Here is a 25,721-nt window from a genome sequence, read left to right on the forward strand (position 1 = left end):
TAAGGGCCTTGCTCACTGGTCCAGGAGTGGCAGGTTGTTGAGGGTGAGATTTAAGAATCCCAGGATAACTCACAAATACCAGTGACCCTAAATGGGAAAGGTGGACTCAAGTCATGTTCAATGACCCGAATTACCGGGCAATGTGCAACCTTGCTTTATCCGTCGGGCGCTCCAAGGTTTTCAAATTCAGGTTTACAATCAATTAAATAGATACAATTAAAAATTTCATTATTTTACAACAACAAATAATAAACACATTTCTAGTATTCCAAGAGAAGCACCACAGCTGAGCAGTAAAGGATTCAGTAAATGTGTAAAAAAGCACAACCGCTCTATGTGCCATGTTTGAACACTTCCATGCAGGTCTTTTTAGGGGAAATTATAGACCTTATAAAATCAGCTTTCCACACTAGCAAGACAACTGCTGAATATAACCAGTATTGTTCTTATAATGCAGTAATCTGATTGTACTTTTTATCTGGTTCCTATTTAAGCTAACATCAGATTAACATCAATATTTAAACGTGTAGCATCTAATAATATAAAATAGCTAAGCTACAGCCAAACTATCCATACACATGTAAATATTTTCATTTTATTGTGCAGCCACATTATTTTGAATAAAAACACACATTCACTACTACTGTTACCTTGCTACTTGTAGCTAGCATCACTCCAACACTGAAACAAAACCTGTTTATGTTCTTGTCAGGTGGGGACATGGATTTGGACTCATGCAGTTGTTTGCGGAAAAGGACAGCCTTCTGAACCAACCAAGCAGCATGTTGGGAATCTTGTTTTACACTCTGCAGCTGGGCCTTGGTGGGTTTTTGTGTTCACATGCAGCCAAGCTTTTAAATGTATCGCGCTAAGATTACTGCATTAACCCAATTATGCTACATGCACATATAATACTTCTCCAATGGGCTACAATGATGCTCCGCACTCCTCTTCTTCTCCTGTTGAACCTTCAAGTCTACTATCTGAACTGAATGTCTGGCATGTCTTGTTTGTTCATTTTGTTCACGAAGGACAAGTCTTGGTACCATCATATCTGTCACAAACTAGTTCCATCAGTTTCTACTTAAACAGAATATTACAACTAATGTTCAGATTAAATACTGAGTCTTGTTTAAAAGGCGTGTTATTTCAGTAGTTTGAAGCATAAGCTTTTTCATAGCAAACAAAGCAGTCATGTGATCCAAATGAAGGATCACTGATATACAGTATGGTAATCATTTACACCAGTTTAAAGGTTTTAGTTTTCTACAAGGTTTTGTAATTTCTTGTGTTACAGATTTTGTGATGATTACCAGAATAGCTTTTAAATTTTCCCCATCTAATTTTGTAATATAATTTGCCAAAATTTTCAATTCAGTGTGTTTTGCATAGTCATGGGTACTCATGTTTAGACAAACTACACAAACCATGTACTTGAGTTGCAGATACACTCTGTAAAATATTCCTAAGTAAAAGTGCTCCCTTGAAACTTTCACTTGTGCTATGAATGATTATGGCTATAATGCTCCTATAATCAGTTGTTGTCTACTTAAAGAAATTGCTTAAATAAAGCCACATGTCAAGATAGACTCAGAAGAACCATTTATTCATCTCAAGATGTTCTGCTTGCTGTTGAATTAACACTGAACTGTAAGTTCATGCCAAATAGATATCACAAAATGTAAAATAAAAACAAGTTAAAAACAGAACGCGCACTTTTCCCTGATTGGTGGATTGTTGTGTGCTCGGCAAGTTAAATTTCTATCAACTCATGAATGAAAATTTTCACAAAATTTAGTATTTGACTTTGAAATGTAGTGAAGTCAAAGTCCCCAAATGGAAATTCATCAGTAAAGTACAAATATGAAAAGAAGCTACTTAAATACAATAACAAATTACATGTACTTCCCTATTGTCCACCACTACCTGGTGGTAGCTCCTGATTTTAAAACTTATTTTACAGCCATAATTACTGCAATTTAATTCACAGATTATCTTAGCTAAAATAGAGAAAGAAAATTGGTCATTGTTTCATGACATCAGACCTTTTCAGATGCTCCAGCAAGGAGGCAAAACAGAAAAACTATAGGTGTGGATTTTTGCAGAGAGCCGATCGTTACAGCAATTGGAAAACCAGGAATGGGTCAACCTCTAATAGAAACCATTAATATTATAAAAAAAATGCATTTAAACAGAGCACTGCATCATTAGGCATTACTAAAGCAAGAAACCCAATGAACACAATTCAACAACTGCAGCCACATACTGCCTGCATACATCATCTCTAGCAGAAGCATTGACATTGAAGAAACCTCATAAAATGACACTGCATTTTTTTACAATTTGTGAGCTCTGACTAGTGTGCTTTCAGATTATACAATCAAAGGACATGAAAATGCAGATGTGATCAGTCACCTGCTAGGGGGCCTCAGAGTCACCAAATTGCAATCTGAAAAAACTTCATACAATGATTTCAGGCTTAAACAGCTTTCTATTAAATCTATTCATTCTATGAAAAAATAAATTAAATTGTGAACATTTGATCTAGAGATTTCACTGCATACACTGTGGCACTCAACGAAAGCACAGACAAAGCAGACATTGTTCAGCTAGTCATTTTCATCAGGGGTATTAATGACCAGTTTGACGTGACGGAGGAGTTGCTGAGTTTGTGTCCAATGCACAACCGTTCACAGCTCACATGATTAGGCGTTCTGGTTTTCCGCGGAATAGACTAATAGTTATTACCACTGATGGCACCCTGTCTTTTACAGGTAAAAAAAATAGGACTGGTAGCACTGGTACAAAGAAAGATAGAAGAGGAGAATGCAGATCCAGCAGTGAAGCTTAAAATTTATCAATTACATCAGGTCAAGGAGTTTACAGAACTGCCAGTTTTGGGCCTTTTTAAAAGAAATTAAGTCAACATTTGGCGATGTACTTTACTTTACTGAGGTACGCTGGCTCAGCAGGCGGAATGTCCTGAAGAGATTTTTTAATTTAAGAGAATCACGGAAGATGGCAGAATGGATGTTTCTAAATTTGATGATCCTAAACAGGTCATGGACCTTGCATTCTTAGTGGACATTACAGAGGAGCTAAACATCCTTCACCTGGAGCTCCAGGGCCCTGGTCAGCTCATCATGGCAGCTTATGAAAGTGTGAAAGCCTTCTCCACAAAACTAAGATTGTGGAAATCTCAGCTTTCTACAATCAAAGCATCAGTCATTTCACAACAGGCATATCTCAACATCTTCAGCTCTGCTACCTCCAGCTCCACCGCCTGTCTTTTAGTCAATGCCACTTTCTCTAAACCATACAACATCGCAGGTCTTACCACAGTCCTATAAACTTTCCCTTTTACTCTTCAAGACACCCTTCTAAACTTCTGTTTATATTTTAGAAGTGTGAAAAAAAATATGTTAATAATAAAATTTTAGGAAAAATGAGAGCTAACATCTCAGCAAATAAAGTACATTTCCAAAAATATTGCACTTTCTTGTTTTGCCTCAGTGTTAAAATGGCCCCCCAATGAGATGTCCCCCAGCCTATTTGGAATAATTAAATACATACTCATGGATAAAAGTGTATTAAAACATAATTCAGTGATTCTGAGAGAGTTTAGGCCAGCAGAGTAGGCTGACCCTGAAGCCTTGCCACTGCTAGGAATAAAGGAATACACAACAAAATTGTGATCACACATTACACCAAAAACCTGAAGATGTTTTTTGTGAACTATCCAGTACTTACAGAATTGCTTATAATTTTTATTTCTAGAGCGCTTATCAAATTCATCGAAATGTTGACATTCTTCATGGTTTCCTGATCCCACCATGTTCCTCCAATGTTCCTCCACCCTGTCATAATCTGCATCTGCTGCTAATATGCCTTAAATTAAAGTTAAATTTATACAGATATTTATATTAAATCAGTTACATTTAAAAATACGTGTGTGTATGCAGGTATGGCAACAAGGGGCAGTGTAGTTTTGTCAAAAAAGGAACAAAAAGGACCTTCTGTATTAGCTTCAAAAGAAGTTTTAAAACTGCATTTTGTACATTTTGTGAAACTTAATTTTTATTAAAGTACTTTATTAAGTTTCCATTTTGGCAGTTTTGGCAGGTACCTTTAAATACAGAGCTTTTTAAAAATAAACTCTCTCTCTCTCTCTCTCTCTATATATATATATATATATATATATATATATATATATATATATATATATATATATACAGTATACAGTGAGGAAAATAAGTATTTGAACACCCTGCTATTTTGCAAATTCTCCCACTTAGAAATCATGGAGAAGTCTGAAATTGTCATCGTAGGTGCATGTCCACTGTGAGAGACATAATCTAAAAGAAAAAATCCAGAAATCACAATGTATGATTTTTAAACTATTTATTAGTATGATACAGCTGCAAATAAGTATTTGAACACCTGAGAAAGTCAATGTTAATATTTGGTACAGTAGCCTTTGTTTGCAATTACAGAGGTCAAACGTTTCCTGCAGTTTTTCACCAGGTTTGCACACACTGCAGGAGGGATTTTGGCCCACTCCTCCACACAGATCTTCTCTAGATCAGTCAGGTTTCTGGCCTGTCGCTGAGAAACACGAAGTTTGACCTCCCTCCAAAGATTCTCTATTGGGTTTAGGTCTGGAGACCTAGGCCACGCCAGAACCTTGATATGCTTCTTACAGAGCCACTCCTTGGTTATCCTGGCTGTGTGCTTTGGGTCATTGTCATGTTGGAAGACCCAGCCTCGACCTATCTTCGATGCTCTAACTGAGGGAAGGAGGTTGTTCCCCAAATTCTCGCAATACATGGCCCCGGTCATCCTCTCCTTAATACAGCTGCCGTCGCCCTGTCCCATGTGCAGAAAAACACCCCCAAATTCAATTAAATTCATTTTTATTTGTATAGCGCTTTTAACAATGAACATTGTCTCAAAGCAGCTTTACACAGATAATGCGGTGATTAAAAATGAATATGTTCTTTATGAGTAAGTTTGTCCCTGATGAGCAAGCTGGTGGCGACTGTGGCAAGGAAAAACTCCCCGAGATGGCATAAGGAAGAAACCTTGGAATCTTGTGGTTCCAAGATGGCGGCGCGGCAGTAGCTCGCAGCGGCCGCTCCGGACCCAAAATGGTGCTACTCTCACTTTGTAGCCCGCCTTACTACAATACATGGACATCAGAGCAACCGGTGTCCCTGTGTACAACCAAAAAACCCTGAAAGAACTCAGCAACAACCCAAACAACACCATTAATGATGACCTGCGGCAGAAGCTACACGACCTCGGCGTGCTCCGAGAACCAGGCCTCCAGTCCTCGGCATCGCCTGCGGCGGACGGGCGGAGGAGGGGGAATCGGAAGCGCTGCGCGAGAAAAGAGAAGCGCGGAAAGCGAGCGGGTGCTAATGCTAGGCTAAAAGCTAACCCTAGCCGGCCCGCTCTACCATCACTACTGCTGGCAAATGTCTGCTCCCTGGACAATAAACTAGACTACATCAGACTCCAACAAGCTACTCGGCGTGAGTTCAGACACTGCTGCATTTTTGTGTTTACGGAGACGTGGCTGAGCGACAGAGTTCCGGACGCCGCCATCCAGCTGGACAGGCTAGCCGCGTTTCGTGCCGACAGAAATGCAGCTCTGTGCGGTAAGACTCGCGGCGGCGGTCTGTGTGTTTACATCAACACGGAATGGTGTAAGAACTCTGTGCTTGTTTCTACCTACTGCTCATCGCTGCTGGAGTTTATTGTTGTGAGATGTAGACCTTTTTATTTACCACGGGAATTCACCACCGCTATTGTGCTCGGAGTGTACATACCACCTAGCGCTAATGCTAAGGAAGCGCTCAGTGTGCTCTACGGGACCATTAGCAGACTTCAAAACTCACACCCTGACGGATTGTTTATAGTCGCCGGAGATTTTAATGACGTAAATCTCAGGACTGTGCTCCCTAAATTTTATCAGAATGTGGACTTTGCAACCAGAGGAGAAAACACGCTGGATGTTGTTTACACAAACATCCGGGGCGCATACCGGGCGAAGCCCCGCCCCCAACTCGGTTACTCAGACCACATCTCTGTTATGTTAATCCCAGCATACAGACCACTCAGCAGGCGTTCAAGACCAGTTCGGCCTTGAAAACAGCAAGGGCCAAACTGTCCCGTGCCATCAGAGAGGCGAAGCGCGCACACGCCAAGAGAATTCACGGCCACTTCCAGGACAGTGGAGACACCCGGCGCATGTGGCAGGGCATTCAGGCGATCACGAATTACAAGACCACATCACCTGCTTGTGACCGTGACGCCTCCCTCCCAGATGCGCTGAACGACTTCTACGCCCGGTTTGAGGTGCAGAACAACATGGTGGCGAGGAAGACCATCCCTCCTCCCATTGACCAGGTGCTCTGTCTAACCACAGCTGAAGTGAGGAAAACTCTATGCAGAGTTAACCCACGGAAGTCTGCTGGACCAGACAACATTCCTGGCAGAGTGCTCAGGGAATGTGCACAACAGCTAGCAGATGTCCTCACTGACATCTTCAACATCTCCCTGAGCAGCGCCACTGTTCCTATGTGCCTCAAGACGACGACCATCATTCCTGTGCCGAAAAAGTCTTCTGTCTCCTGCCTCAATGACTATCGTCCCGTTGCACTCACACCCATCATGATGAAGTGCTTCAAGAGGCTCGTCATGAGGCACATAAAGACTCAGCTTCCACCCGCACTGGACCCCATGCAGTTCGCATATCGTCCAAACCGCTCCACGGATGATGCTATTTCCACAACCCTTCATCTGGCCCTCACCCATCTGGATAACAAGGACTCTTATGTAAGGATGCTGTTCATAGACTTCAGTTCAGCATTCAACACAATCATTCCTCAGCACCTGATCGAGAAGCTGAGCCTACTGGGCCTGAACACCTCCCTCTGCAACTGGATCCTGGACTTCCTGACTGGAAGACCTCAGTCAGTCCGGATCGGAAACAGCATCTCCAGCACCACCACACTGAGCACTGGGGCCCCCCAGGGCTGTGTGCTCAGTCCACTGCTGTTCACTCTGCTGACTCACGACTGTGCACCAATGCACAGCTCGAATCACATCATCAAGTTTGCCGATGACACGACCGTGGTGGGTCTAATCAGCAAGAACAACGAGTCAGCATACAGAGAGGAGGTGCAACGGTTAACAGCCTGGTGTGGAGCCAACAACCTGTCTCTAAACGTTGACAAAACTAAAGAGATGGTTGTTGACTTCAGGAGAACACAAAGTGACCATTCTCCACTGATCATCGCTGGATCCTCAGTGGAGATCGTCAAGAGCACCAAATTCCTTGGTGTTCATCTGGCGGACAAGCTCACCTGGTCACTTAACACCAGCTCCATCACCAAGAAAGCCCAGCAGCGTCTCTACTTCCTAAAAAGGCTGAGGAAAGCTCATCTCCCTCCCCCCATCCTGTCCATGTTCTACAGAGGGACCATTGAGAGCATCCTGAGCAGCTGCATCACTGCCTGGTTTGGGAACTGCACCGTCTCGGATCTCAAGACCCTACAGAGGATAGTGAGGACAGCTGACAAGATCATCGGAATCTCTCTCCCCTCTATCATGGACATCTACACTACACGCTGCATCCGCAAAGCACACAGCATTGTGGATGATCACACACACCCGTCACACACACTTTTCACACTCCTCCCATCAGGGAAACGGTTCCGAAGCATTCGGGCCGCCACATCCAGACTGTGCAACAGTTTTTTCCCGCAAGCCACCAGGCTCCTCAACAAAGAACTGAACTGAACTCTCTCTCACACACACACACACACACACACACACACACACACACACACACACACACACACACACACACACACACACACACACACACTTACACACAACTGTGTGACTGATCCGCACAAACCGGACTCAACACCCATCATACACTTCGTTCACCCAGGTTTCAATACCAATCACATTTTTCACTATCGCAAAATGTTTACATGCCGTCTGTTGCTGTTTCCGGGACTTGTTATTTTGCACAATATTCTGTCCAAATCCTTTGGTTACTGTTAACTCTATTTTTGATTGCTGCTACTGCTGAATTGCACAAATTCTGTTTACATCTTTCCGTTTACACTGCACCTTATTCTGTTACGACAGGTTTTACTGGCGGAGCTATTTCCATTTTTAATTTTATATTTTGTGTATTGTCCTGCACTGTCCTGTGTTGTCTTGCACTGTCTTGTGTTGTCTTTTGCACTGTTTGCACCAGCTGCACACATGCACTTTATGTGGCGAGGATCTTAGTTCTCGGCCCTGTGTTCTTCTGTTCTGTACTGTTTGTTTTATGTTGTTCAATGTAGCACCTGGGTTCAGGAGGAACGTTGTTTCATTTCACTGTGTACTGCATCAGCTATACATGGTTGAAATGACAATAAAAGCTTCTTGACTTGACTTGACTTGACCTTGAGAGGAACCAGACTCAAAAGGGAACCCATTCTCATCTGGGTTACACCGAATGTCCATTTGTGGCAGGTATACAATGTTGCGGGGTACAGTGATGATGATCAAAAGCGAAATGTATTCCTGAGTCAGTGCAGGAGACTGTTGACATCAACTACAGTCCAATCCATCCTCAAAGCTCCCGTTCTTACTCCGGAATTTCATGGAACCACCCAAGGTGTTGATGACAAACCTACCCCAGCTGCACAGAGTGGCCTCCAGTCAAAGAGAACACTATCCAGAGGCAGGCCTGGATAAAGTGGGAAGATCCACGGAGGGGAGAGGGGCAGGAACAGTGGTCACTGGAGCCTCAGAAGCATGTTTAAATTGACTGAGAGAGAGAGAGAGAGAGAGAGAGAGAGAGAGAGAGAGAGAGAGAGAGAGAGAGAGAGAGAGAGAAAGAGAAAGAGAGAGAGAAGAGGGTGACAGAAAGAGAAGTATATGGATTATTAAGTGTACCTATTGTTGCATGAGAGTTAAAGTCACTGTGCAGTTTGGACTCCGGCAAGACTCGCTATGGCAGCATAACTAAAAGGGAGAACCAGAAGGCAACACAGACATGAGGGATCTATGGGATAAGAGACGACCCACCACACCACCATCAACAAACCTGAGTGAACGCGTGAATGTGAGGGGACGACAGCGTACAAATATCCCAGTTCACCAAACACTCTATATCAATGTTCCCTCCAGATCTGAGCCTTTACCTGAGAAAAAATCTACTGATTAAAGGCTTGACTGAATAAATATGTTTTCAACCTCGACTTAAACACTGAGACTGTGTCTGAGTCCCGAACACGGATAGGAAGGCTGTTCCATAACTGCGGGGCTTTATAAGAGAAAGATCTGCCCCCTGCTGTAATCTTCATTATTGGAGGAACCAACAGATAGCCAGCACCTTTTGATCTAAGTAGGCGTGGAGGATCATACTGGAACAGAAGCCGGTGCGAGACTGTTAAGTGCTTAATATGTCAGTAGTAGTATTTTATAATCAATGCGAGATTTGATTGGGAGCCAGTGTAGACCGATTAATACAGGGGTGATGTGGTCATATTTTCTAGATCTAGTGAGGACTCTTGCTGCTGCATTCTGAACTAACTGAAGCTTATTTAAGCACCTACTCGCACACCCAGACAGTAAAGCGTTACAGTAGTCTTATCTAGATGTAACAAAAGCATGAACTAGTTTTTCTGCATCCTGTAAAGACATCATATTTCTAATTTTAGCAATATTTCTAAGGTAAAAGAAGGCGATCCTGGTAATATTATTCACGTGAGCCTCAAAGGAAAGACTCGGGTCAATAATCACACCAAGGTCTTTGACAGCCGTACACACTGAAACAGAAACACCATTCAGAGATTCTAGGTAATCGGAAAGATTGCTTCTAGCTGCAAAACAAGTAAGGAGACAAAACCCTGATCAGAGGCCAATAACAGGTCATTTACCACCTTAACTAGCGCCGTCTCTGTGCTATGATGAGGCCGAAATCCTGACTGATACATTTCAAAAATGTTATTCATAAGTAGGTGTGACCATAACTGCTGTGCTACAACCTTTTCTAAAATTTTGGCTATGAAGGGGAGATTTGATATTGGTCTGTAGTTGGACAGCTGACATGGGTCAAGGTCAGGTTTCTTAATTAGGGGTGGATAACTGCCAGTTTGAAGGATTTTGGTACAAAACCAGTGCTAATGGAAGAGTTTATTATTTTTGAAACAGGTTCAATTACCTCTGGAATTATCTGTTTAAAGAAACTTGTAGGCAAGGGATCGAGAATGCAGGTTGATGATTTTGATGAGGAAATTAATGAAATTAAGTCATTCTCGTGAATAGAAGTAAAACTTTGTAATTGATTGTCTGTTATAATTACACTGCTGTCTACAGGGTTACTTGTAAAATAATTTGGATTTATATTAACCGTCTGGATTTTTTGCCTGATGTTTAAAGTTTTATTATTAAAAAAAAAGATCATGAAATCATTACTACCTATTGATGGTGTGCATGTTAGTGCAGTGCTTTTATTCCCTGTTAATTTTGCTACCGTGCTGAATAGAAATCTAGGATTATGCTTGTTATTTTCTATGAGGGTGGAGAAATATGCTGAAAGCATGATGCTTCACAGTAGGGATGGGGTTCTTGGGATGGTACTCATTATTCATCATCATTCTTCTTCCTCCAAACACGTTTAGTGGAATTATGACCAAAAAGTTCTTTTTTGGTCTTATCTGACCACATGACTTTCTCCCATGACTCCTCTGGATCATCCAAATGGTCATTGGCAAACTTAAGACGTGCCTGGACATGTGCTGGTTTAAGCAGGGGAACCTTCGTGCCATGCATGATTTCAAACAATGACCTCTTATGTATTACCAACGTTACTGTTGGTAATACTTGGAAACGGTGGTCCCAGCTCTTTTCAGGTCATTGACCAGCTCCTCCCGTGTAGTTCTGGGCTGATTTCTCACCTTCCTTAGGATCATGGAGACCCCACGAGGTGAGATCTTGCATGGAGCCCCAGTCTGAGGGAGATTGACAGTCATATTTAGCTTCTTCCATTTTCTAATGATTGCTCCAACAGTGGACCTTTTTTCACCAAGCTGCTTGGCAATTTCCCCGTAGCCCTTCCAAGCCTTGTGAAGGTGTACAATTTTGTCTCTAGTGTCTTTGGACAGCTCTTTGGTCTTGGCCATGTTAGTAGTTGGATTCTTACTGATTGTATGGGGTGGACAGGTGTCTTTATGCAGCTAACGACCTCAAACAGGTGCATATAATTTAGGATAATAAATTTAGTGGAGGTGGACATTTTTAAGGCAGACTAACAGGTCTTTGAGGGTCAGAATTCTAGCTGATAGACAGGTGTTCAAATACTTATTTGCAGCTGTATCATACAAATAAATAGTTTAAAAATCATATATTGTGATTTCTGGATTTTTTTTTTTTTAGATTACTTCTCTCACAGTAGACATGCACCTACGATGACAATTTCAGACCCCTTCATGATTTCTAAGTGGGAGAACTTGCAAAATAGCAGGGTGTTTAAATACTTATTTTCCTCACTGTACAGTGGGAACGGAAAGTATTCAGACCCCGTTAAATTCTTCACTCTTTGTTATATTGCAGCCATTTGCTAAAATCATTTAAGTTCATTTCTTTTCCTCATGAATGTACACACAGCACCCCATACTGACAGAAAAACACAGAATTGTTGACCTTTTTGCAGATTTATTAAAAAAGAAAAACTGAAATATCACATGGTCCTAAGTATTCAGACCCTTTGCTGTGACACTCATATATTTAACTCAGGTGCTCTCCATTTCTTCTGATCATCCTTGAGATGGTTCTACACCTTCATTTGAGTCCAGAAATTTTTGATTATACTGATTGGACTTGATTAGGAAAGCCACACACCTGTTTATATAAGACCTTACAGATCACAATGCATGTCAGAGCAAATGAGAATCATTAAGGTCAAAGGAACTGCCTGAAGAGCTCAGAGACAGAATTGTGGCAAGGCACAGATTCGGCCAAGGTTCCAAAAATTATTTTGCTCCACTTAAGGTTCCTAAGAGCACAGTGGCCTCCATAATCCTCAAATGGAAGACGTTTGGGACGACCAGAACCATTTCTAGAGCTGGCCGACCGGCCAAACTGAGCTATCGGGGGAGAAGAGCCTTGGTGAGAGAGGTAAAGAAGAACCCAAAGATCACTGTGGCTGAGCTCCAGAAATGCAGTCGGGAGATGGGAGAAAGTTGTAGAAAGTCAACCATCACTGCAGCCCTTCACCAGTGGGGCTTTATAGCAGAGTGGCCCGACGAAAGCCTCTCCTCAGTGCAGGACACATGAAAACCTGCATGGAGTTCTCCAAGATGGTGAGAAATAAGATTCTCTGGTCTGATGAGACCAAGATAGAACTTTTTGGCCTTAATTCTAAGCGGTATGTGTGGAGAAAACCAGGCACTGCTCATCACCTGTCCAGTAAAGTCTCAACAATGAAGCATGGTGGTGGCAGCATCATGCTGTGGGGGTGTTTTTCAGCTGCAGGGACAGGACGACTGGTTGCAATCAAGGGAAAGATGAATGCGGCCAAGCACAGGGATATCCTGGACGAAAACCTTCTCCAGAGTGCTTTGGACCTCAGACTGGGCTGAAGGTTTACCTTCCAACAAGACAATGACCCTAAGCACACAGCTTAAATAACGATGGAGTGGCTTCACAACAACTCCGTGACTGTTCTTGAGTGGCCCAGCCAGAGCAATGACTTAAACCCAATTGAGCATCTCTGGAGAGACCTAAAAATAGCTGTCCACCAACGTTTACCGTCCAACTTGACAGAACTGGAGAGGATCTGCAAGGAGGAATGGCAGAGGATCCCTGAATCCAGGTGTGAAAAACTTGTGGCAGCCTTCCCAAAAAGACTCCTGGCTGTATTAGATCAATAGGGGGCTTCTACTAAATACTGAGCAAAGGGTCTGAATACTTAGGACCATGTGATATTTTAGTTTTTTTTTTTTTATAAATCTGCAACAGTGTCAACAATTCTGTGTTTTTCTGTCAATATAGGGTGCTATGTGTACATTCATGAGGAAAAGAAATGAACTTAAATGATTTTAGCAAATGGCTGCAAAATAAAAAAGAGTGAAAAATTTAAGGGGGTCTGAATACTTTCTGTACCCACTGTATATATATATATCATCATTTGAAATTTAAAAAAGTATTTCCCTCAAGATACTTTAAACTACATCTTCAACATGCATGAGCAACGCAATACATTTATACATGATTTATTGTCTTAAGAAATAAAGTCAACATTATAACAAATACAATAAGACAAAAAAGTCTGTATGAACCAGAGGCCATGCATTGTATTATTTTTTCCTTCTTTTTTTTTCGCGAGCCCGACTAAATTTTTTGACATATTGAAAATATTTTTCTCGTTATCATGACAATTTTCCCGTGATTTAGACATAAATCTTGTTTTCTTTTGAACATAATTAGATTTTTTTGTAGATTTTCTTGTTCATCTTGTAAATATTTCTTGTGTATGTCATGGAAAACACGTTGGTGTCACTGTCATGGAGAACACGTGGGTGGTACTAATTTCCCACAGCAACGATTCACCTTTTCTCTGCATTAAGAGAGAGGGTTGTCCCAGAGGGGAACCTGACAAAAATGGGGTAGATACAGTAAGCTTAATGTTTTATGGTTATGTCTAGATCACGAGGAAACAACTTTTATGTCAATAAAATTGTCGAATGTCGAGATGACGATAATAATATAATGCATTGCCTTTTAGAACTTTTGTAGTATGATGTGTATGAAGCATAAAATCATGAATTAAAAACACAACACCTTTGTTATATCAAATCCTGCAATCAGAAACCCTTTATTTATAGCAAATAACAATCAAACATGAATGCTGGTGACCACAACCTTAACACTGTATTGTAAGTCTGTCCAAGCATTACCTAAATCTGCAGGAGCTAAAAAAGACAGCTAATGCTAATGCTAATATTCATTATCAAATAACTATCACCGTGTCCTCTCTTTAGAATTACAGAGAGACTTGACTCTAACAAGCTAAACTACACATGAGATTAAATATGGCTCTGTAATGTAGAGAAAAGCCATCAATCTTTAGCTGGTGCTTCTGCGCCATTTTCGGTTCCCTCAGCCCCTGCTCCGGCTTCCTCCAACATCTTCTTATAGTTGTTTTTGAAGAACCCAGCCTAGGCAAGATAAAAAAAAAATTATCAAGCAACATATTACTGAGCACAGAATATCTAGAGGAAAAAATAATAATAAAGGTAAAAACATTTTTCACCTATCTGATTGTATCTTTACTGACCTTGTAGAGACCAGCAGCAATAAGAGCCAAAAGCACAAGCCCCCCTATGACACCTTCAATTGTCTCCTTAAGAGGGAATTTCTCTTCATACACCTCCACCTGGGTATCAATCTGCAACACCATTACATTAACAACTCATCAACAAGTTTTCTTGGATCAGAGGTTCTGGATCAGGGTCACAACCCTGTACCAGGCAATAAAAGAATTCCTACTTGGTTGAAGAAACATTTTAGGGAAAATGTCCATAGATACTTATTGTGCATTCTGCCCTTTAAGAGCCAATATCCAAATTTACATAAGGCACAATTTCAGAAAACACCATCTACACACTTACAAAAGTTTTAGCTAATTATAAACATGAGTGTTAAACACTAAATGTCTAGACATTATTTTTGCAATAAAACAAGCCAAAAGCTTTGAATAATTAAGAGGCATTTGAGGTATACAGAAGGTTGGAGACCACTGATGACCCCCAATTCCCAATAAATTGGGGCACTGTTTAAAATGTTAATAAAAATCAGAATGTAATGATTTCATAAACCTACATTTTATTCACAATAGAACAAAAAACATATCAACTGAGAATAGTGGTTCATAAAATCATGTGACTTAAACTCATTCACTTTAATGCAAATTCATATTTTCGTCACTTAGTAAATAAACGAAATAGTAACAATGATTATCAAATAGATAAAAGATTAAACGAGCATATCTGGCTTTGATAAAGTCTTAATCAGTTGCTGTACCTTGCCAACAGGTTCAGTGTTTACAGAATCAGAGGCAAAATAGATGTATGCTGTTCTGTTGTAGTCCATTGTTGCTGTAGAGGCGAGCATAAAAACTGCTGAACGCAATCCGGTCTAAAAAGTTTAGAAGGTATAACGAATTATTATTGTTACACATAAGTAAAAAATAATAGTGTTAGATTATTAAAATAATGCACATTTAACATATTGTACCTGTTCGATCCACCCAGAGCTGACATTACCAAAGATGTTGTAGAATTTCTGCTGCCTGCTAGTGAGACTTGTGGCACATTTAAAGACTGCACATACGGCTATAGAGCAATTCTAAAAACCCAGAGAGTTTCCATACAACACAAACAAATCAATTCATTATATTAATTCACTTATTAATCAATAGCAGAAAAAATGATGATTCACTGTTAGTGTTACATTGTTTTTGCCAGGCAATACTCACCACCTCATGTTTTTTTTGCAGTGCTACCACAAAATCTGTGATATTTGGCTTCTCATGTCTGTCTAGATTGCAGCCAGGAATCTACAAAAACATAGCAAGAAGTTCCACCTGCACAAGAACTAAAGTGTATACTTGCTAATGTGTGTATTTTTGGATGAATCAAATTTACATTAGGGATCATCTTAATAGGGACATATACATCTATTTACGAGGTGGTATTAGAAAGTTTCGACACTAGCTCTGTTTACTAGAACGCACTTTATTTATCTAAGTTTACACACCATCACCTTCAAAATAGTCCCCTTGCATAGCAATACAGCGCTCCCTGCATTATTCTGGAATGTGTCCTGGAAGTTCTATTTGAAGAGTGTCAAGCACCTTCTGCGATTTGAGCAGGATCCCTGCAATGGTGTCAGGTCGTGTCCAGGTCTTGAGCTAGGCCTTATTCTTCCCTGTCTCTTCAGTCCTAGGGTGTCACTATATTCAAATATAGTTGGACTGAGATAGTGTGTTAATGGGGCGATGCCCTAGATCGAAGAGACACTGGCCAGTTATCCCTCCCTAGGCGATGTGTCGTCTCCCAAAGCCCCAGCACTGCCCATCAATCCCCTGTGAACCATCTCGGCAATGGTGAGCAAAGCCTATGCCTCAGCGATTCCAGCCACAGGCTGTCTGCACACCATGGCTGTGCTGCAGGCCTATCAGGCTGATCTGCTGTTGGAGCTAGACATGTGAGATGTCTCGTGGTCAGCAAGTCTCTGAGCTCTGCTGTACTACAGACCCAGTCCTTAGGGCTACAAAAGAGACCGCTAAGCTGGCACCTCCCAGCATCGTGAATTGCAGAGACAGAGCACCGCAATGAGCACTCCAACCCAAAAGGGATCCATTGGGACGTTTGAGGCTGAAGCCATGGGAGATGACGGCCCAAGCAGGCTCTGGTCATTGAAAAGGAAGTGGACACTCTCCTGAGGAAGGTGGACATCAAGGTGGCCCCTCCATTAGAAAAAGAGTCCGGGTTCTTTAGCCGGTACACATAGTTCCTAAAAACTGTGGGTTGCGTCCTATACTGGATCTGCATCAGCTGAAACGCTCTTTTTGAGACCCAGGTTCAAGATGCTGACCTTGAAGCAGGTCGTGTCCCAAATCAGGTTCAAGGACTCATTTGTGACCATAGATTTAAAGGATGTATACTTTTATGTATCCATCCCTCCAGCTCACAGTAAGATCCTCAGGTTTGCTTTCGGGGCCAAAGCTTACCAATATTGGGTTATTCCGTTTGGTCTTGCCCTCTCACCCTGAACCTTCACAAAGTGTGTGGCACTGGCCCCGGGGCTTCGGAGCATCCACATTCTAAATTACAACAATGATTGGTTAATATTGGCTTAATCAGAGCAAATGGTGGTTCAGCATCGAGATATCATTCTTGCCCACATAAAGGAACTGGGCTTAAGGCTGAACACCAAAAAGAGTGTGCTTTCTCCATCACATAAAACCACTTACTTAGGTGTAGTATGGGATTCGACCCATATGAGGGTACATTTGTCCCCTGCTCGTGTCGAGTCCATCCTCGCAGCTGTCAAGAGAGTAAGGGAAGGCCAGTCACTTACTTTAAGGCAGTTTCAGAGACTGCTGGGTCTGATGGCAGCAGCATACAATGTGGCCTCCAGCATACAATCTACTTGGCCTCCTACACGAGACCCCTTCAGTGGTGGCTCAAGACCCGGGTTTTTTTCAGAGGGGCAATCCGCTACGTACAATCAAGGTCACATGATTGCGAACCCTACGTGCCTCAGAGATGTGCAGATCCTGAGTTCTTGACTCAGGACCCCATGTTGGAAGTTCCCAGGTGTCGCAAAACGCTTATAACAGACGCATCCCTCATGGGGTGGAAGCGGTTTTTGGAGAGGCCCCATCGAACATGGTACATAAATTTACCTGGAAATACTGGCCGTCCTTCAAACTCTGAGGCATTTCCACCCAGACCTCAAAGGCCACCATGTGTTTGTCCATACAGACAACACTTCCGTGGTTTCCTATATCAACCACCAGGGAAGGTCTGCGATCTCACCTTCTGTACAAGCTGTCACCGCAGAGCCTCCTGTGGGCTCAAGGAAAGCTGCTCTTCTTAAAGGCAACGTATATTCCAGGCTGCTTAAACCAAGGAGCAGACGCCTTCTCAAAGCAAGGGCCAAGGACCAGGGAAAAGCGACTCCACCCCGATGTGGTGGAGCAAATCTGGGAACAATTTCACAGAGCTCAGGTGGACCTGTTTGTGACTCAAGAGACATCGCACTGCCCTCTCTGGTTTTTAACTAACACCCCCAGCCCCTCTTGGGCTAGATGCCATGGTACAGGTGTGGCAGGTTCTATGGCCTCGACCTCAGTGCCACTCCTGGCCCCTCTGTCCTTCGCTCTAGCTGTGCTCGTCCACACTAAGCAGGTATTGGTCAGTCAGCTCTAGTTCCTGAAGGGAAACAGCTCCAGGTCACGTATGTAACCATGGTCCCCCAAGGGAATGCGATGCTGCGTCTCTATGCCACACTACCTATCCTCTATCTTTCTCACATTCTCAGCAGCGTATGGTTTCCAAAGTGAAGACAACCAGATTGGGAAGTAATGCATTAGGATTAATCAGAATCAAGAAATAGAAAGGTAACAGGGATAACTACTGTACATGATTGCAGGATCATGACTGGCAAAATACACATTTTTCAGTGACCAACCACAATAGCAGAAGTTGAGTCAAGTGGAATTTCCAAGCAGAAGCAGTCCATCATAATAAAATTTTTCCTTAGCATAAAATTTCAAAGTTTATATTTAACATTCTACAACAGTGTTTTCTTATGAGGAACAGCCAAACAATCCCACACTATGTCAGGATGAATAGTATCTTACACACTGAAATTTTTTCTAATTTGCTTTGGAGCATTTCTCAAATCATTCTTAATACTTGCAAACCAGAAAGTACATTTCTTAAAACAATTGTACAAACAGCACAACACAATAGATTGCTTGCAAAAGCCTGTACATTTCTCAAAATCTTTAGTTGATCTCTCAAAAGTAAGTATTTGTGTCAGTGCACGTCATTCCAACCAGAATGAAAAAAAAAATCCCTAGGTCATTGTTCACAAACAAGATCAAAATAGTTAGTCATGTTGTCAATATGACGGTGCACATTTTTAGCATTTCTTGATATAAACTACGGTTTGGATTACAGTGACCAAAATTTGACCCAGCCCTTAGGGCTACAAAAGAGACCGCAAAGTTTGAGTTTCGCCTGATTGGCATCAATGAATTTTAGCAACACAAATTCACCAATTTAATTGCATATTTAAATTATAAATATAAATTATATTGATTGCAAGAGACCAGACTAAATTCTGCTTAATTTCATTTTAGTTTCCTTTGGTAAAGCGGAGCGAGGTATGTGATGTCGACATATGTTACGTGTTATAGTTTATTATAAATCCTATGAGCCTGTTAGCATGTACATGTTAATCATTGAGCTCTTTTTTGTTAATTAATCGTTTCATATTGTCTTCATTCACTTTATCATTTATATTTTATATGTTTCTCTGTAAATGTGAACTTTATTTATAGTGTTTTTTTTGTATATGAGTCGTATTTATTTGTTATGTTGTTTCTTTGTGTAGTTTCACGGTGCTACGCAAACTAAAGTTTAATGGCGTTCTTCACGAGCGAAATAAAGAAAGAAGCACCCGTTGGAAACTCTCTGTGTCTCTTTTATGGATACCATTGGGCGCTACAGTGAAACTCGACGCTTAAAGGAACCACCCATCTGTTACATCGCTGCTGTCATCATCTTCACTAAATCGTAACTCTAAAGCACGGCCATTCTTCTAGTCAAGCGGCTGGGGGTCGTGACGTCATCGGAGAGGCTTAAAGAGCAAGGACGGCAGGTGGCGGTTTTGTCGTTTCTATGTCGCAGATGCAGAGTGAGAATTTGAGTTATAAGAGAGTTTTATAAGATTATATTGCATTCAGTTACCTGAACTGTGTAAGTTAAAAGAAATAATTCATGCTATGCAACACATCTATTGCATAGTTTAAAGACTGAAATACATTATTTTGAGTAAAAAAATTTTTCATTGTTTAAATAAATTTGAATCTATTGAGCATTTAAAGAGTTACATTTTGTGTTAATGTTAACTATTGTGAAAACTGAATTTTTTTTGGTGATTTCTATTACAAGCTAATCGTTGAATGTTGTATACATATACTGCTGTTTGTATTTGCATTTATCCTGCTTGCTAATATCTCTTGGGTGCATACATACTAGAGGTCTGACGAGAGTGGTATCACTTACTATTTAAGTTTCTCCCTGATAATGGAAGCTGTGAATGTAGAGGAGGCCGTGGAAGATACTGTTGTACGAATTGTCGAACAAACAAATGAGATGTCACTCCCAGCAATAGAAATAAGCAACCCACCTGCGCAGCAGATCAGATCAAGTTCACGTGAAAGAAGCTTGACAGAGAAAGGTCTAGAGATGCGATAACAGGAAGTCAAGAAGAAAGAGAAAGCCTTCTATAAGGCTTATAACTTCTGGAAGGAGACCGCAAAAGAGACTAGATCCAGACTGAAAACATTCTGTTCATGTGAGAATTTTTTAATAATACAGCAAGACATTCAAAGCCGACAACATTCAGTCTATCAGCACTATGAACCAATACTGCGTAACCATGCTACTTCTCCAGACATTGTCAATCGTATGGACGCTTGTGCCGCACTGACTGCTGAGATCAGTGATCTTGTGAGTAAACGGCTGGAGACAATAGATGAAGATTACAATGAAGTGCTTGTGAAGGAAAGATTAAGACAAGTGCTAAATAAAGATGAGTATGGATCCATCTTTGGATTTACAGTAACAAACACAGTCACTTCAGAGTCATCACATGGATCCTGTAACCAATCAAAGACTTCTTCCGTGATCTCAAGTAAATGAGCTGATGCAGAGGCAGAACTTGCAGCAAAACGAGAACAAGCTAAAGCTATGCAAGAAAACCATAATTAAAAATTGAAGCTTGATAAGATGGAGAGTGATTGGAAGCTTTGTGAAACTAAAATGCTTGCAGAAATAAAGCAAAGGCAGATCCAAATGCAGCTAAAGCTAGAAGAGGAAAGAAAACAGTTACATCAGTTGCAAGTAAACAAAGATGTAAAAGTAGCAGCAGCTCATGTCAAGGTGTATAACGATCTTAAAGGCATCATTCAATGCAATAATGAAGAACTAGACTCTAGCACTCACATTGACAGCCAATGTGAGTGCTAGACTCTAGCAATCACATTGGCTGTCAAAGGACAGAACCCACATTTCAACTAAACCCAGAAGCTGACTTGTTCTTACCCCAGCAAGCATACTGTGAAGAGCATAAAGCCCAGCCATCTCAGGATAATGTTGCTCTTGCTCAAGCGATAGCAGATTCACTAAGCACACATCGACTGCCTGTTCCTGAACCCACCATCTTTGCTGGCAATCCCTTGAAATTCATAGATTGGAAAATGTCCTTCATGGCCCTTATTGATCGAAAGCCCCTCCCACCTGGTGAGAGAAGTACCTTAAGAAGTACCTTGTTGGAGAAGCTCGCAAAGCGGTGGAGGGATACTTTTACAGAAATTCTGAGGATGCATACCAAGGTGCCTGGAAAGTCTTGCAAGATAGATATGGGAATCCATTCATACTGCAAAGGGCTTTTCGAAACAAGTTGATGAGATGGCCTAAAATTGTGGGAATTGACCCTCTCGCTCTCCGAGACTTCACCGACTTCCTTAAAGGATGTGTCGAGGCAATTCCTCACTTTAAAGGACTAGCCATTCTAAATGACTGTGAAGAAAACCACAAGCTGCTAAAGAAACTTCCCGAATGGATTATACGCAAGTGGAATCGAATTGTGGTGGAAGAGCTTGATGCCTCAGGCGACTATCCAAGTTTTAAGCGCTTTACAGAGTTCATGCAAAAGGAAACCAGAATAGTTTGCAACCCCATCACTTCCCCAGCCTTTATTAATCTGAAAAATTTGGATGAACGGTTTCCCAAGCGAACTAAGGCTCTCAGTACAAAGGCTGATGTGAAAGATTTCAGCTCTAAAAGGCTTGAAACATCCAGCTTTAAGCCAAAAGTGACTTGCTTCTTCTGTAAAGATGAAAAACACAACATTGCTCACTGTCCTACATTTGCAGAAAGAACCATTGAAGACAAGAAGGCTTTCGTTCGAGAAAATCACCTCTGCTTCGGGTGTCTCAGGAAAGGGCATATTGTTAAAGATTGCAAAAGACGACATAAATGTGGAATATGTGGCCGAAATCACCCTACTTGCTTGCATGAAGAAAGAGATAAAGTGCCCTTGAAAGCATTAAGGAAAACCTCCACAGAAGTTCAAGCAAGTCAGGAAGTTCACAAAGTCATGGCCCATGTACTCATTCAAAGTTCTTGTGCTACTTCCAGTATCGTGCCAGTCCTTATTTCTACAATGGAAGAGCAACAAAGAGAGGTCCTTACTTGTGCTCTACTGGACACACAGAGTGACTCATCATTCATCTTGGAAGATCTTCTTGATGACTTAAATGCAATCACTCAACCAGTGCAACTTAGACTCAGCACTATGACAGCTATTGACACCATCACTGCAAGTAAAAGGGTTAGTGGACTGCAAATTCTAGGGCTTCAAGCAGCAAACTCTATTCAACTGCACCAAGCATATACTAGAGACTTCATTCCTGTTGACAAGTCCTATATCCCAACCAAAAAGACAGCATTGCAATGGCCTCACCTCAGACATCTGGCCAATCAATTGCCACCACTTCAGAACTGTGAAGTTGGACTTTTAATTGGATATGACTGCTCATCAGCTCTAGCCCCACTCGAAGTCATAACAGGTGGTGAAAATGAACCATTTGCACAAAGAACTGAACTTGGCTGGAGTATTATAGGCCTTTCCAATCCACACCTAGACAGACAGGGAAATCAGAGGTTCGTTAATAGAGTTGCGGTAAAATAAATACCAGTCCCATTACCCAACAATGTTTTGAAAATCCTAGAGTCTGATTTCAATGAGAAAGGCTATGAGGATAAAACTGTGTCCCAAGAGGATGTTCGTTTCATACAGCATCTTAGTGCCAATATCAAACAGAAGGATAATGGACATTATGAACTTCCTCTCCCTTTTAAGTATAATGGCCAACCCTCACTGCCAAATAACAAGCGGCTAGCAGAGGCCCGCTTGCAGCATTTGAAGAAAAGGCTCAAGTCTAACAAGCAATATTCTGATCATTACAAGGCCTTTATGGAGGAGATGATTAACAAAGGTGATGCTGAACTAGCCCCAGAGATACCTGAAGGAGAGACTGTATGGTACATTCCACACCATGGGGTGTACCACCCTCAGAAACCAGATAAGCTGAGGGTTGTGTTTGATTGTTCAGCTAAGTTTCGCAGTATATCTTAAAATGATACTCTTCTGACCGGACCTGACCTAATTAACTCTTTAGTGGGAGTACTTTGCCGCTTCAGAAAGGAACCAGTGGCAGTCACTTGTGACATCGAAAGAATGTTTCATCAGTTCCTTGTCCCTCCAGACAAACGCAATTTTCTAAGGTTTCTATTGTGGGAGGGGGGAGACTTAGAGAAAGAGCCTCAAGATTATCGCATGGCAGTCCATCTCTTTGGCGCTACATCATCTCCTGGGTGCGCAAATTTCTGTTTAAAGTACATGGCACAGCAGCACAAAGCCAATCACCCATCAGCCTCTGTTTGTTGAAAATAACTTCTATGTAGACGATGGTTTGACCAGTGTTCGTTCTGTCAATGAAGCCAAAGAACTGATCGTTGATGCTCAAGCGCTGTGTAAACGCGGAGGCTTACGGCTTCATAAATTCAACTGAAATGGAAAGATGTTCTCTGCTGCATAGACCCATCAGAAAGGGATATCACATCTAAGCCCCTTGACTTAAACCTTGAAGCAACGCCAACAGGACATGTACTGGAAATTCAGTGGTCAACAAAAGATGACACTTTCAGCTTCAACATCAACTTTAAAGATCAGCCATCAACTCGCCGTGGTATCTTATCTGTCATTGCTTCCCTGTATGATCCACTAGGGTTTGTTTCAACATTTATTCTGCGGGGCAAGTGTATCCTGCAAGAACTGTGTAGAAGAGGCATAGGATGGGATGATCAGCTTCCAGATAAATTATGTTCACGGTGGGAGGATTGGAAAAATGGTCTTCAAAAGCTTAAGGAAGTCGCCATACCAAGATGTTATCACCCAAATGCTTTCAATAAAATCATCAGAACAGAACTGCACCATTTCTCCGATGCAAGTACTGCCGGATATGGAGTTTGCTCTTATCTCCGTTTTAAAAATGACAAGAGTGAAGTGCATTGCAGTTTGGTGATGGCAAAGTCCAGAGTTGCACCTACAAAAATCACAAGTATACCGAGATTGGAACTTGCAGCGGCTGTCGTGTCTGCAAAAATGTGTGTCATGCTGAAAACAGAGCTTGACATGAAGATCGACCAAGAGTTCTTCTGGACAGATTCACAGATTGTTCTGGCATACATTAACAATGAAGCACGAAGGTTTCATGTATTCGTTGCTAACCGTGTGCAGCTCATTAAAGACATTACGGATCTGAGTCACTGGCATTATGTTAATACAACAGAAAATCCAGCTGATCACGCCTCTAGAGGGCTTCACGCCTCTGACATCTCTTCATTAAATTGGTTATCAGGACCCAAATTTCTGTGGGAACAAGAAGTAAGTCCAACACCGTACACATCTGTCAACCTGCTTGTTGGTGACCCTGAAGTTAAATCAGTTCAAACATTTGTGACCACAATCAGCAACAGTACAGACATTCTTAGTCGTTTTAGCCGATTTTCTTCTTGGTCAATGCTTCTAAAGGTTGTTGCAAGGATAAAAAGACTGGGTTCAAAACAGAAATTTGCAGTGATCATGTGACTGTCGAGGAGCGTCAGAAGGCTGCTAAAGTAGTGATTAAGCTTGTGCAGCAGAAAGCATTCTCCAAAGAAACAAGAATGATTGAGAAGGGAAATTTTCTTCCAAGTTTAAGTGCATTATACCATCTAGATCCTATTTTCGACAAAGGTCTTCTTCGTGTAGGCAGAAGACTGAAAAAGTCAACACTCAGTCCAGAACTAAAACATCCAGTGATTCTCCCAAAGGAGAGTTACATTACCACTCTAATTCTGTCACATTACCACACCAAAGTTTGTCATCAGGGTCGAAACCAAACTCAAATGGAGCTTAGAATGAATGGATTTTGGATCATTGGAGGCAGCAAGTCAGTTGCCAAGCTGATACACAAATGTGTGCAATGCCAAAAACTTAGATGACCAACAGAAGAACAGCGAATGGCAGAACTTCCCAAAGAACGTGTTGAAGTATCTGCTCCCTTCACATTCTGTGGCATGGATTGTTTTGGGCCATTTGTCATAAAAAGAGCTCGCAAGGAATACAAGAGATATGGCCAAATATTCACTTGTCTATCATCTCGCGCCGTTCATATTGAGATGATTGAAGATTTGTCCACAGATGCCTTAATTAATGCCTTGAGGTGTTTTATCAGTCTTAGAGGAGCAATACGCAAACTTCAGTGTGACCATGGTACCAACTTTGTGGGAGCCAGAAATGAGCTCAAGGAATCAATGAAACAAGTTGACCCCAAAGCTCTGGAAGTGTTTCTCTCTGATAAAACAATGCGAGTTTGTATTTAATGCTCCCTCTGCATCTCATGCTGGAGGCATCTGGGAGCATCAGATTCTAACTGTGTGAAATGTACTCAATGCCACACTTGCTCAGTGCCCAGGTAGGCTTGACGATGCCTCACTTAAAATACTGTTCTATGAAGCAATGGACATAGTTACTAGTCGTCCACTAACGGTGGATGGCATTAATGATCCAAATTCACATGAACCTCTGACCCCAAACCATTTAATATTGATGTCAAACCATTTAAAGACTGATGTTGCACTTCCACCTCCAGGAAAATTTGTCAAAGAAGACATTTATGCTACAAAACGATGGCGCAGAGTCCAATACTTAGTCGAGCAGTTTTGGAGTCGCTGGAAGAATGAATATCTTCTTAACATTTCAACGCGCCAAAACCTCAGAGTAAATGATGCTGT

The 25,721-nt window shown here is 41.6% G+C and overlaps 1 protein-coding gene and 1 long non-coding RNA gene across 4 annotated transcripts in view; one reads left to right on the top strand and one right to left on the bottom strand.

Annotated features, from left to right (window-relative positions):
* LOC310734703 (integrin alpha-M-like) overlaps window positions 1-25,721 on the bottom strand; it is a 266,739-nt gene that overhangs the window by 40,446 nt on the left and 200,572 nt on the right. The window contains exons 26-30 of one of the 3 annotated variants that reach the window (XM_083557076.1): window positions 15,554-15,634; window positions 15,313-15,423; window positions 15,100-15,213; window positions 14,354-14,464; window positions 13,610-14,234 (exon numbers count right to left, since the gene is read on the bottom strand). The exons of the other annotated variants lie outside the window; for them this stretch is intronic. Of the exons in view, the coding sequence (XP_083413202.1) occupies window positions 14,136-14,234; window positions 14,354-14,464; window positions 15,100-15,213; window positions 15,313-15,423; window positions 15,554-15,634 (516 nt within the window). The 3' untranslated portion in view covers window positions 13,610-14,135. Of the gene's footprint in view, window positions 1-13,609; window positions 14,235-14,353; window positions 14,465-15,099; window positions 15,214-15,312; window positions 15,424-15,553; window positions 15,635-25,721 lie in introns of those variants that run through there. 3 annotated transcript variants of the gene reach the window in all.
* LOC310734807 overlaps window positions 1-25,721 on the top strand; it is a 195,283-nt gene that overhangs the window by 30,044 nt on the left and 139,518 nt on the right. The window lies entirely within an intron of this gene.

The sequence above is a fragment of the Silurus aristotelis genome (genome assembly GCF_946808225.1).
Source record: "Silurus aristotelis genome assembly, chromosome: 12".
Taxonomy (NCBI): Eukaryota; Metazoa; Chordata; class Actinopteri; order Siluriformes; family Siluridae; genus Silurus; species Silurus aristotelis.